The 12,521-nt window shown below is 43.9% G+C and overlaps 1 protein-coding gene across 1 annotated transcript in view; it reads left to right on the forward strand.

Moving 5' to 3' along the window:
• Nucleotides 1–1,548: 1,548 nt before the first annotated feature.
• OTUD4 (OTU deubiquitinase 4) overlaps nt 1,549–12,521 on the forward strand; it is a 28,285-nt gene continuing 17,312 nt past the window's right edge. The window contains exons 1-6 of the mRNA XM_015422921.1: nt 1,549–2,025; nt 3,343–3,426; nt 5,424–5,474; nt 7,491–7,537; nt 9,071–9,143; nt 10,224–10,305. Coding sequence (XP_015278407.1) covers nt 1,858–2,025; nt 3,343–3,426; nt 5,424–5,474; nt 7,491–7,537; nt 9,071–9,143; nt 10,224–10,305 — 505 coding nt within the window. The 5' untranslated portion in view covers nt 1,549–1,857. The remainder of the gene's footprint in view (nt 2,026–3,342; nt 3,427–5,423; nt 5,475–7,490; nt 7,538–9,070; nt 9,144–10,223; nt 10,306–12,521) is intronic.

The raw sequence follows: 12,521 nt of genomic DNA on the forward strand, positions 1-12,521 counted from the left end.
AGTCTGTGGTTCACACACACAGGGAAATGAGGCTGTGGAATAGGAGGCACCATTAAATGTGAGGTAGAGGGTCACACTTTGGAATATTCCCCTGTAATAAAAACTCCTTACAAATAGAATACAGCACATCAAACGAAGCGAGGGGTACCCGCTTTCTCCTGGGGTGTGCTAGTTTCTATTTCACAGAGAGTTTAACACACACAGACACAAAGAAACATTCAAATTCATCACCTGCAGTCCGAAATGACACAGTCCATTGTCTCCTCTGCTTGTGGGCACTGGGTCTCCCTCATGGTGGTCTTTAAGTACTGAAGAGAAACTAAATACTCTCATTCTTTAGTCACTCCACTGGCTGCCCATCAGTTACCAGGCTCGATTCAAGATATAGGCTATCACATATAATGCTCTGCCACGCCACCACAGCTTTGCTCATCTGAGCAGGGCCTTCTGCATGTGCCCCCTTGCAAATGGGCAAAATCAACAACTGCCCCTACAGGTGCATTCTCTGTTATGGGCCCCACCTTATGGAATGGCCTGCCTGACAAGGCTCCCAGTATAATGGCTTTTCACAAACAATACAAAACTAAATTATTCAGGAGGCCTTTGTCACACAGGTAATAGGACTGCATTGTAATGAAATGGTTCATAAAGATGGTCTGGTAAAGGGGCTGCATAATGCTACTGTGTAGTCTATTGCTGTTTGTTCCCACTGTGCAATTTCTGCATCACTTAATGTGCCATGTTCGGGTGTGATAATAGGATTCAGAATAGGAAGCAATTCTTGGTTAGTAATTAGGTATAACAGAAGATAGTGGATTAGTCTGAGAACACTTTCTATTATTAATTTTGGGGGTGAATAATACAGTAGATTGATGGAAAATAAGGTCAATAACCTGTATTATCGTTCATTACAGAAATTAATAAATTGTGAATTAATTTTTAATGTGCCATGTTTAAATGCTTTCTTTGTTTCAGCTCTATTTCAAATTACTGCAATCCAAACCTTATTGTATTGTATTGGATGTCCCATCCTGTTGACCGTGTTTGATTTAAACTGTGTAATCTGCCCTTGAGTCTCAGTGAGAAAGGCAGACTTAATAACATAAATAAATAAATGGGACTAGTACCAGCGGCGGAGTTTCATTTTCTAGTTGCTTAGCAAAATTTTGCAGGCACACGCAGCACAGATATGTAGTTTTGACCTTCGAATGGAAAGAGCATACCTTTAAAAATACCTTTAAAGAAAAAAAAAAGTTCCGCATAGTTACAGCACAGAAACTGCGGCTCTCATTAGACACCCTTTTGCGGAAGCACACCAAACAATCCTGTTTGGCGAGGGGACATTTCCTCCCAACCCTTTTTTTTCTCCTCCCCTCCCCACGCTCTCACTTCCTGCTGCCGTCCAACTACAACTCCCAGGAGCACCTGGGTGGTCCGTTTGGTCTGAAAGTGAAAACAAACTTTTGGCTGCCCATTTCAGTGAAAACAGCCCTGTTTCATTTCTCTTTTGTTTCCACTTGTGAGTTTCGTGATGTGCAAAAGGAGCCGTCGAGACACCGCATTCGGAGGGAAAAAGCGCTGAGGCTTCTCGGCTTGGAAGCGAGAGCTCGGGCCAGGCCAAGCGGCGGCACGCGCCACCGGCTCCTGCAGTAAAAGTGGAGCCTCTTTGCAGGAATCCCACATGCGACCTGCAAGCGCGAGTCCGGTTCCTGCTGCGCGCTAGGTGGCTGCATCCTCGCCTCGCTCTTGGTTGCCCTTCCTAGCAGTTTCCTTCACCCCCCCCCTCTTTCTTTTTAATACCATGTGGGGCTAATGGAAGTGATGCGATTTCTCTGCAACCTTAAGCAATAAATAAACATGGAGGCTGCTGCTAAGCCAGGAGGCGAGGAAGAGCAGAACTACCCGGGAAACGGCGAGGAGTCTCCCGCCGACTTGGCTATGGACAGCTACTTGCGATCTCAGGGACTATACCGCAAGAGGATTGCGAAGGACGGATCCTGCCTCTTCCGAGCCGTGGCGGAGCAGGTAACTTGCTCTGGAGAGCAAAGGCCGGGTGTGTGTGTGTGTGTGCCAGGCCAGCATGCGCCTTGGGGTGGGAGAAAGGTGGGGAAACAGGCAGGCGGCGTGCAAAGTGTCCCCGGGAAAGAAGTTGCGCGCGAGGGCAGAGGCCTGCCTTGCTTCGCAGTGAGATCTGACGCCCTCCAGACTTTACCCGGCGGGGGCTGCTGCGCGTGTCTCCTGCAGCAAGGGATTGGGCAAGGCGCGTGGAGAAGTTTTCTGATTTCTGTTTTTGAAGCAGCGCCTTCCGCTGTTTCCAATGGAAAGCAGTTTAGGGTGTAGTCACCTTGGGAAAGAGGCCGACCCGGGGAAGAGACTCTCCGGCCCTTCCCAATGTTCGCTTCTTCAAGGAACTTGCGGTGTTCGGCCTCGGTCTGCCGGACGCATTTCCCTTGTTTCTAAGGAAACAAAGCTTCCCCAGCCCTTCCTCAGGTATTGTTCCGCTTGCCTGGGCGTTCAACCCGTCCTCGCTCCCATTTCAGGTGCGTCTCGCCCGCCGCTCCTTGGCGCCCAGTGTTTCAACGAATCACGTAGGGGGGTGCAGAAAGGGCTTGAGGTTACAAGCGCCGAGTGTTGCAGCCTTTACAACGTGAAACTCCCCCACTGGCCTTATTCTGGCCAGCGCACTTGTGGAGCGTTGAGTTGAAGTTACAGCCAGAACCGGGCCTGGCGGATGGGGCAGAGGCTGCCTACTTGGACAGAGTGAATGAATGCCCCGAGGGCTGCCTTAAGTTAGGGCAGCTTCCTGTCGCTGTAATGACTCAGCGCCTCGACAAATCCCCAGTGTGGGAGCTGCACATGTGGTGCCTGTGTACTTCGACTCGACTGGTTGAAGCTTGACAATATCGGTCATTTCGTTTCGGTTGGCTGTCCCAGTGGTACTTGGAAATCAAGCTTGAATCCTAAAGCTTTAGCCTGAATACTGGGTTATGGTAGACCTAAGGGACCAAATACTTTTTGGAATCTCTCTCGTTAACTCACAAAAGGAACTCAGGCAAGCCACTCCCAGTGTCCATTGTCCTCCCCTGCTTGGGGATACTACTGACTTACCTTTAGAGTAGGGATGCCAGCCTCCAGGTGAGACCTGGGGATCCCCTGGATTTATAGCTCATTTCCAAACCACAGATCAGTTCCTCTGGAGAAAATGGATGCTTTGGGTGGTGGACTTTATGGCATTGTACCCCATTGATGTTCCTATCCTCCCCAGGCTCCATCTCTGAAATTCCAGGAGTTTTTCAAGCAGTTCCTCTAACACTCTTCTTTTAATTTTAAAATCTTCCCCAGGTTTTCCACTCTCAGGCTCAGCATATTGCCATTAGGATGTCCTGCATAAACTACCTGCGGAAAAACAGAGAGAAGTTTGAAGCGGTAAATAAGCACTTTTGCCTTATGGATGGTCACCATGGCCCGGGCTGTTTCTTACCATGTTGCTTTGCAAGTGTGATAGCTCTATGCTTTCGCTTATCTTCTGGCTGCCAGTGGACTACTTCACTGCACTGGTTTGTAGATACTTACAGGTCACTGTATTCCTCTGATATCTGAAACACCTCTTTTGTCATGAGGAGGAGGAATGATGCATTCTGTTTTTGGCCCCACTGGTGGACCTCCTGTTGGCACTGGTATTTCTGGCCACTGTGTGATACAGAGTGTTGGACTGGATGGGCCTTTGGCCGGATCCAACATTGGCATCTCTCATGTTCTTATGAAAGTATCTATATCAGTTGCAGGCATGCTATAGTGGTTTCAGAGAGCAGTTGCCATGGTTTTACTTCCTGCATACTCCACGCCTATTATCTTCCTTTTTTAGGATTCGCCGTTCTCATTCCCTCAGTCCTCTGCTATCTCCTTTTTCTTTTGATGTGAGTGTTTGGTTTTCTTAGTATTTGTCACTAATAATGATTCTTGGGGATGGCTTCCATCTTATGAGTCCTTTTACCCACCCACCGTAACATTAGTGTCCAACATCTTGCTTGTGGGTCTTCTTTTCACCTGGCCTTTCACCTGGCAGCCTGATTTGTGAAACCAGCTGAGGCAGAAGCAGCCCCCTGGCCCGGGACTTGGTACTTGCCGTGGTGTCTCTTTTACATTGGGCTGTCCCCCATGCATGTATGCACTGAAATAGGGTCTCATTCATGCATCTCTAAGCTGAATGGGGTGATACCGTAGAATAGACTGCACCACTTCAGAGCCCAGGTGGTGGATTGCATTTTGGGAGGTTCCCATATATATTAGAAACTCCCTGCAAATGGAAAACAAATGCAGCGAGCAGAGGGGAGAGGAGCAAAGCTTTCTGCTTGCTGTGGTAGTTTACTGTTTGCATGGAATTCTTATGCAAAGGAGCATTCAGAGCTGGAATCCAGTGCCTGCAGTGGTGGTCTTGTTATCCTGCATGTGTAAACCTAGCAACACACTCTACCATGGGAGTGGCTGGCAATGGACCAAGTTGCATAACTTGGCAATGGACAGCTGCATGTTGTACATGTGGGTTTATTTGCTTGATGCTTGTCATTGGAGTGTATCTCTGAGATTTGCTCAAGTTTCAGAGCTAGACCTAAGCCTGGTTTATGACCCAAGACTCTTTCATGTAGGGGTGTGCAATTTCCCCCATTTTTTCGGTTTGGATATATTGAACTGAAAAAAAATTCAGGTTTCCCAAAAAATCCTGGATCCCAATACCATTGGGATTTTTCGGGAATCCTGAATTTTTTGGGGTCTAATAGATCCAAGAAGAAGAAACCCAGGGGGAAAATGTTCACCAGCCGAGGTGGTGTGGAGCTCTCAGCTCCCTCCGCCCCAGCCGATCCTGAGCTGCATCTTATTCTTTGCATGAGAGAGAAATCTTTTACTGTGGTAGGCTCTTTTTCTGATCATGAGCTGGTATGGTATAGGAGCTAAGAGGAAAAGCTGTGATCCAGGAGGAGAGGTCCCTGAATCATTTTGTCTCTGCTGTAAACTCAATTATAAGATCATGTGTGTGAAGCACATTGACCACTGTCAGTGCTATATAAATGCTACATAGGCACAAAACAATACAGAGGTTTGGCTAGTACAGTGATGAAATTATTGAATACCTTGAGCTGTAGGCAGTGTTTAATTTGTGCTGGGGCTTGCCTGTGTTCGAACCCTGATAGTTTCTTTTGATGCCAGGACTCACCTCTGAAATATATGACATTGGAATAAAGCTCAGAGTCCGTGTCCCTCCCCGCTGAGTAAATCAGTACCTTCGAACTAGGGATTAGATTAGGATTTCCAGATCAGGTGTTGCTTGCAGGCAGATTTGAATCCTGGTATGTCTCTTTCTAGAAATTAAGCAGTCTTTGCATCATAGTGCTCCTAGTAAAATCTTTTCTTACTATGTTTTAAAGTTTATAGAGGGACCGTTTGAAGAATATTTGAAAAGCCTAGAAAACCCACAGGTATGTATACTTGGATTAAGTTTCTATAACATTTCAAGATAAAACTGTACCTAATCACTACTGGTGTATGCAGTTTGTTGTAAAAACTTCTAAAAGTTGACACTGAAACCTCTATGAGTCAGTCTAATGTTTTGCTGCTACTCATGAGTTGTTCTCTGAGTCCTGCTGGAAATGATACTCTGTATGGGGTTGGTGGCAGAATCTACAAAAGGGTCTGTAGGTTGTAGCTACAAGTCTTGTGAGTTGCAAGGAACTTCTGAGTCCCTGCAAGCTGGAATGTGGGGATTGTTCTGCCTCTCCTACACTGACTGTTCTGCAAGCTGGAAAATAAAAAGGAAGAGGCAAAAGTGGTCCTCAAAGGCAGAAATGTATTGTTGCATGTAAATTACCAAATGCATTTTGGTGGCATTTTTGCCATGGGGCTTCTAATTAATTAAAACAGTTCCCTCAGATATACTTTAAGAGACCTGATACAGCTAGAGACATGGTTTGCTTCTGTGGAAGGTGGACATGGGTAACTTACATATCCAGGGGTCATTTCCTAGAAAAAGAGGTGCAGGAGCTTATTTGCATAACTCATTTGCCACACCCCCTGACAAAGGGCAGGCATGTTTAAAATGAGTTAAGGCATATGCAAATGAGTTTAAACCCTCCCCCCAGTCTCTGCAAAAGCTTTGTCTTCTGGCAATACCCCTTCCTTGCTGTGTTGGCTGCAAGTTGCTACAGGAGGACAGAATTCAGTACACCTGGAACATAAGGTGCCATTCCATTCTTGGAATGTTGTCTTCCAAATGCAGCTGTTCCCTTCTCTAGGGTGGGGGCGAGGAAATTCTGCAGCGTTTGAGTAAGGGACATCATTTCTGCAGTGGGAATACAGGTCTCTCTATTCTGTCACAACTGTGGTTTCCCCTGTCTCTCCCCCCCCCCCTCCTGCCACAGTCTTGAGTAGTCTCAGAGGACTAGGGGTAGGATAAGAGGGTGGAATGCAATTGTACTCCCATCCAGTGTTCCCTCTAAGCTGAGTTAGTGTGAGCTAGCTCACATTTTTATAGCCTCCGGCTCAGACATTTTGGTCTTAGCTCAGGAAGGATGGCTCCAGACCAAACTGTTTTAATGCAGTAGCCAAATTGCTCGCTCACAACTTTAATGCCAGTAGCTCACAAAGTAGAATTTTTGCTCACAAGACTCCACAGGTTAGAGGGAACTTTGCCTCAGGCTACTGTGTGGTTGGGGGCAAGGACATGTTTTCAGTGCTATAATGACTTCTGGAATTTTCACTTTGACTTTAAAAATGGAAGTAATTTTGTTGGTTTTTTAGCTTTGTTTTTTGTGCCCAACAAATTCCATTGGGTGTATGTGCGGTTCTCAGTGAGGAAGGGGTGGGGGAGGGAATGAGGCTTAGAGAGGAGCATGAGCAGGAAAGAGAGAGCAATACAGGACAGGGCTTTGAGTCAAGATGTTAGCGCAGGGGTGGCCAAACTGCAGCTCAGGAGCTGCATGCGGCTCTTTCACACAGTCTAATTTAATGTTAATAAAAAGCAAATTTGCATATTTTTCAATAAAAATGTGTGTGTAATATTTATGTCTTGCGGCTCTCAAACATCTGACATTTTTTCTGTGTGGCTGTTACGTTAAGCAAGTTTGGCCACCCCCGTATAGCATTTGTGTCCCGTTATCTTTGTACAGCCTACAGTTGCAGTTAGAGGGGGATGGATGGAAATTGGGGGAAATCTATTTTATATTATTTGAATTACAGTTTTGTTTTGTTTTTTGCAAAAGTGCCAGAACTGTAATTCTGATACTAAATGCAGTGAACACATTATCTGAGACATCATACAGTTGGTGACATGGGTAGTTTGTGTGTGCCTGCACACGTGTGTGTCACTGAGGAACTGCCATGATTTCAGTGAAGAACACAGAAAATGTTAGTTCTTGATGGTGCTGTAACTTAACATGCATATGTTCTTACATAGTGATATACTTTACTGCATGTCTTTTTCTTTCTCTTTGATGCAGGAATGGGTTGGACAAGTGGAAATAAGTGCCCTTTCTCTTATGTACAAGTAAGAAATATCTCTGATATATCCACAGGAGAGAGTGTGAAGAATAGACTTTAGCTTGCTAGAAAAATACCATGTGAATGGGATCTAGCAATAGCAGGAACGCTGTTAGAGAAGCTCCCACAGGAAAAGGATGCTTTGAAGGATGGTTTTATCTCCATCCCTAACTGTAAATATACTTGAAGGGAAAGTCTTATTTATTTCAAACAACTTTCTTCCAACAATCTAACTGATATTATATTAAAAAAAATCAGTCTGTTAAAGAACCAACAAAAACTGGCAGGTCTGTTTTCAGCATGAGTCAATATCATCTGTACATTTGCACAGTACAATGTACATTTGACAGTAACTGGATAACCATTGATGTGTTACTAATATGTGTATAAGTACAAACAGGAATCTTAACTTTGGTCTGATACATAATCCAGGACAGCAGAAGTGTGTGTGGGGGGGAGGTGGCTTGTCAAATTTATGTTGAATAATGTGACTTCTTGTTACTATAAATGAACAGTGATTATATACAGTCTGTCTCAGATGACATCAGCAACCACTCAGCTGTATCACAGCACTTACCTGGACTAGATGTTAGCTTCTGGTTCGAGAGACTAGTGCTGACGTTTAAAGCCCTTTGTGACCTGTTTGTGTGCGCATCAGATACCATGTCTATACATTCCTCACTTCCGTTAAAGACTGCTCTGATAGGCCCTGCATAAAGCCTTCTCTGAGGAAGTCAACCCTAATTAAAATGTGAGGGTGGTGAGCAAATATATGGCACACCAGAGATCCACAGCCCTTGTGGATATTGTAATGACATACAAATCAGTTCACTTTGCCCCAGCTGCAGCACAGGTTAAATAAGACCCTAAGCACTCTTTCTTGCCAGCTTCAGTGTCCGTGTAGGTTTAGGGGTGGGATGACAAGAAAAGAACAGCAGGGTCTTTGGGCCCCCACAGTAAAGGCTGTGGGATACAGTACTTCTTCTGGGGGTAGGGTTCTGTGGGCTCTTGGGAGAAGTAGATGGTGGGGGGAAATCTTCACGTGGGAGTAGGGAGTTAGTGAAAATCTCCCCCCCCCCATGCTAGTAGAAGTGTCCTCCTCCTTGCAAAAGATTACTTAGGATCCAGTCCAAACTGGTGTAAACAATTTTTAAAAAATGGTGCGTTGAGATTTTTGGAAATATACTAAAGATGTGAAAGCAGATTAAGTATAAAATGATTATAGGATAAGTACAGAAGGATTGATAGGGATGTAGTAGATATATATGAAAGAATATAAACTTGTGGGAAGGAGGGGGGGCTGAAGGAGTGGTGTTCCAGTTAGTAGCAGTTGCTAAGTTGTACTTCTTGGCATGAGCTGGTGGCAAAATTGTGCAAGACTTTGGTAGATATTTTTGTATTATATTCACACAGCTCTGTCTAAACGGTTTTCAAAGGATGGTCATAAATGCTTGCATCCAGGTTCCTTTACCTTAGTGCTACTAATGAGTTATTTAAAGCCAGGATTTTAAATAGTTTTTTTCTTTGTGTGTTCTGCCAGGAAAGATTTTATAATATATCAAGAACCAGATTCTGTTCCTTCACACGTAACTGAAAATGGCTTTCCAGATAAGGTATGGTTGATTCTAAGCAAACCAATCCTGCAACTGATATTAAATAGTGTCAACACTTTGGTAGGCCTGGCCCAGGACATTTTTTCCTACCTAGAGTGGATGCTCCATACTTCTCAATAGACGCACCTCGCCCATTGCCAAGGTACAACTCTGGGATTGTGCACAGCTGCACATTTCCTGAGCACTGAGGTCCAACAACTAATGGTATATTGCAAAAAAACCTAGAGTGTGTTTCTCACATTGTGCCATGTTTTATTGGTGCTGTAGAAAATATTACATCTCCAGATAATTGTGTAGGATGCTTGTACAGTTAGTCCAGGCTTAGATTTGCAAGGTGTGGAATTTCATACAGTTTAGGTAGGATGTATTGGAATGTCAAAGTAATATGTTATAATGCCAGTTTTTTAAAAGCTGTTTTAAAGTAAATATTTTAGATGTGGATAATGATACACTAGTTCTGAATTTAAAAGAAGAGTGAGGCAATATAATATGTATACATTTTGAAGTGGCAAAATTGCTTATACAATCTAATGAGGTAATTAAAATGGACTACCACTTTGGGGGGAAGATACCACCTTTGAATGCTTCCCCCTTTTTGCAGTCAAGTTGCTGCCGACTCATAGCAAGGCAAGAGGCATTTAGAGGTGGTTACCATTACCTGGCTCTGAAAGCAACCCTGGAATTCCTTGGCGGCCACCCTTCCAAATACTGACCAGGGTTGATCCTACTTAGTTTCCAAGATCTGGTGAGATCAGACTAACCTGGGCTATCAGGTCAGGTTGAATGCTCCCTTAGTGAGAGAGAATTTCTAACCCACTCTGTGGTTTCTGCGTTTGCTTGAAGTCTTTAATGTAGGAGAGCACTTTTTTTTTTAAGTGATCCTTCACCTTCATTCTGAAGTGGTTCATTCTGTTAACTCACTCTTCCTCATGTGTAGGGCCAGCCTCAATATCCAGTTAAGTATTCTTAAAATAGGAGCTGGAAATAATTCCATGTGCCAAAGTAGTGTGTTGCTTTGGAGGTGATACTCATTTTTTTGTCACTTTTTACAGCTGAATTTTTTCTTTTTAACTTTTCTAGGTTTTGCTGTGCTTTTCACATGGAAGCCACTATGATATTGTCTATCCTATAGAATATACTGTCAATGCTGCATTTTGCCAGTGTAAGTACAGCTTGCTTTGAAATGTCGTTGTGATATTCTGGGGCAGAACTGTTCACCCAGCTGAAGCATCTTTTTTTGCATTTGATGTGGCTGTTCCCACTGCTAGAAAGATAAACTTGCACTTAATCTAAGGTTTCAACTTTTGGTTCTGAAACAGTTGAGCCTACTGCAGTGCAGAGGTGCAAAAACAGTAAAAAGTTTGGAAAACTGGCAAAGGGTTACTTGTGCGTTCCAGGACTGCTTGTGCTTATGGAATGTGTGTTTTCCAAGGCTGGCCTCACTGTTAATCTTCTGCTAACACGACTGAACACTGGAGTAAGCTAATCTCCTGGAGTATGTTAGGAGAGCCAGCATGGTGTTTAGTGGTTAAAGTGTCGGACTAGAATCTGGGAGACCTGGGTTCGAATCCCCAGTCTGTCATGGAGGCTTCCTGGGTGACCTTGGCCCAGCCACACACTCTCAGCTGAACCTACCTCACAGGGTTGTTGTGAAGATAAAATGGAGGACAGGAAAATGCTGTAAGTTGCTTTGGGTCTCCATGGGAGAGAAAGGCAGGTTATAAATGAAGTAAATATACAAACATGTTAATTCTTTACAAAAATTGGTAGTGGACATAATAAATGTTATTATTGTCATCATTTAAGGTCTCCTTTTCTCATTGAAACTCGGAAGATCACAAGTATGATAACTTTTTAGTCAGTAAGCAGAACATTTAACATTTGAATCACAGCAAAGATTTCTAGTAAAAATAATGCTTTGTGCTAGAATTGTACAGTATGTTTGAAAGCATGAGAGCACCATGACCAAACATATCTGCTTAAGGAAGAAGACCATTAGTATGGAGAAAACTGTTACCCTAATAAACGCCACCTCCTGAGCCGAACCAATAGAATGTGGCTCCTTTGACGAATGCTCTCCTGTACAATTCTGTTCTGCACATATTGCAAAACAATATAAGTGCACGTGTGGGTCAGCTAGATTGGGAGCTTGTTTAAACAATAGCATTTTGGTAGATTAAATAGCTGCTTGATTCATAAAGTTCTTACCTCTACTGCAGTGCTATCAGTAGTCCCTGTCAATGTGTATTATGCATGCTGGAAGCTTGTTTTGAACTTTCTGTCCTAAATTTTAGGATTTAGGAAGTTAATTTTATACTAACCCTAAAGACTTTTTATACTAACCCTGAGTAGAGTTGCAAGGATGCAGTCTGGCAATTAGCCTTAAGAGTCATAGAATCAGAGAGTTGGAGGGGGCCATACAGGCCATCTAGTCCAGCCCCCTGCTCAATGCAGGATCAGCCTAGAGCATCTCTGACAAGTGTTTGTCCAGCTGCTGCTTTAAAGACTGCCAGTGTGAAGTGGCTATTGAGCAGCTGTGGCTTCTCCCGGTTATTCCTTTTTTGTTCCCTTACACTGACCCACTTTAAAAAGTAAGGTTGTAGATGAGTTTAACAAGGGTACAGGGGATAGGATGGTCAAAAGTACCCAGGACGAAACTCTGGAAGCTATGGCTGTTTTCGTCTCCTGTTTCACTGAAGATTTTGAAGGAGTAAACCTGTAGGTCTACAGAGGGGTAGCTTATCAGTCCTCTAAATACGTAAATCATATGATTATATGGGCTATTATTTGATAAACCTATGTCTGAAAGTATTGTGAAAAATACCAGATTACTTGTGTCTGCCTGACAATAAAAAATCTTGAAGACACAGCTGAAGTTTGCCAAGAAGGTGGATCATCAGTGTTTGCTTTACAATATTTATTTATTAAATTGGATTTACTCGGCCATTCTTCCCTACAAGTAGGGCTCAGGGCGGCTTACAACAATATAATACACAAATCACAGTTTAAAACTAAATTAAAACAGCCCAATAAATACCAGTAGATAAAAACAACATACAGACAATATATAAGATGGCAGTCAGAATTCTAGCTCCCCAGCCCCTCTGGTGGGAGGAGTTACATGAGTTGGGGAATTATATGAGAGTGCCAAAGGACGCATCATCGCTGTCCTTAACCAAAGGCCCGGCGGAACATTTCTGCCTTGCATGCCCTGTGGAAAGGTAACAACTCCCACAGGGCATGGATGTCTTCTGGCAGAGCATTCCACCAGGTGGGGGCCAGGGCTGAGAAAGCCCTGGCCCTGGTTGAGGACAGCTGGACTTCTCTTGGGTCAGGGACCACCAGGAAGCTCTTATTTCCTGAGTGTAATGCTCTTCC

This window comes from Gekko japonicus, unplaced genomic scaffold (genome assembly GCF_001447785.1).
Source record: "Gekko japonicus isolate JY-2015 unplaced genomic scaffold, Gekko_japonicus_V1.1 scaffold110, whole genome shotgun sequence".
NCBI classification, from domain to species: domain Eukaryota; kingdom Metazoa; phylum Chordata; class Lepidosauria; order Squamata; family Gekkonidae; genus Gekko; species Gekko japonicus.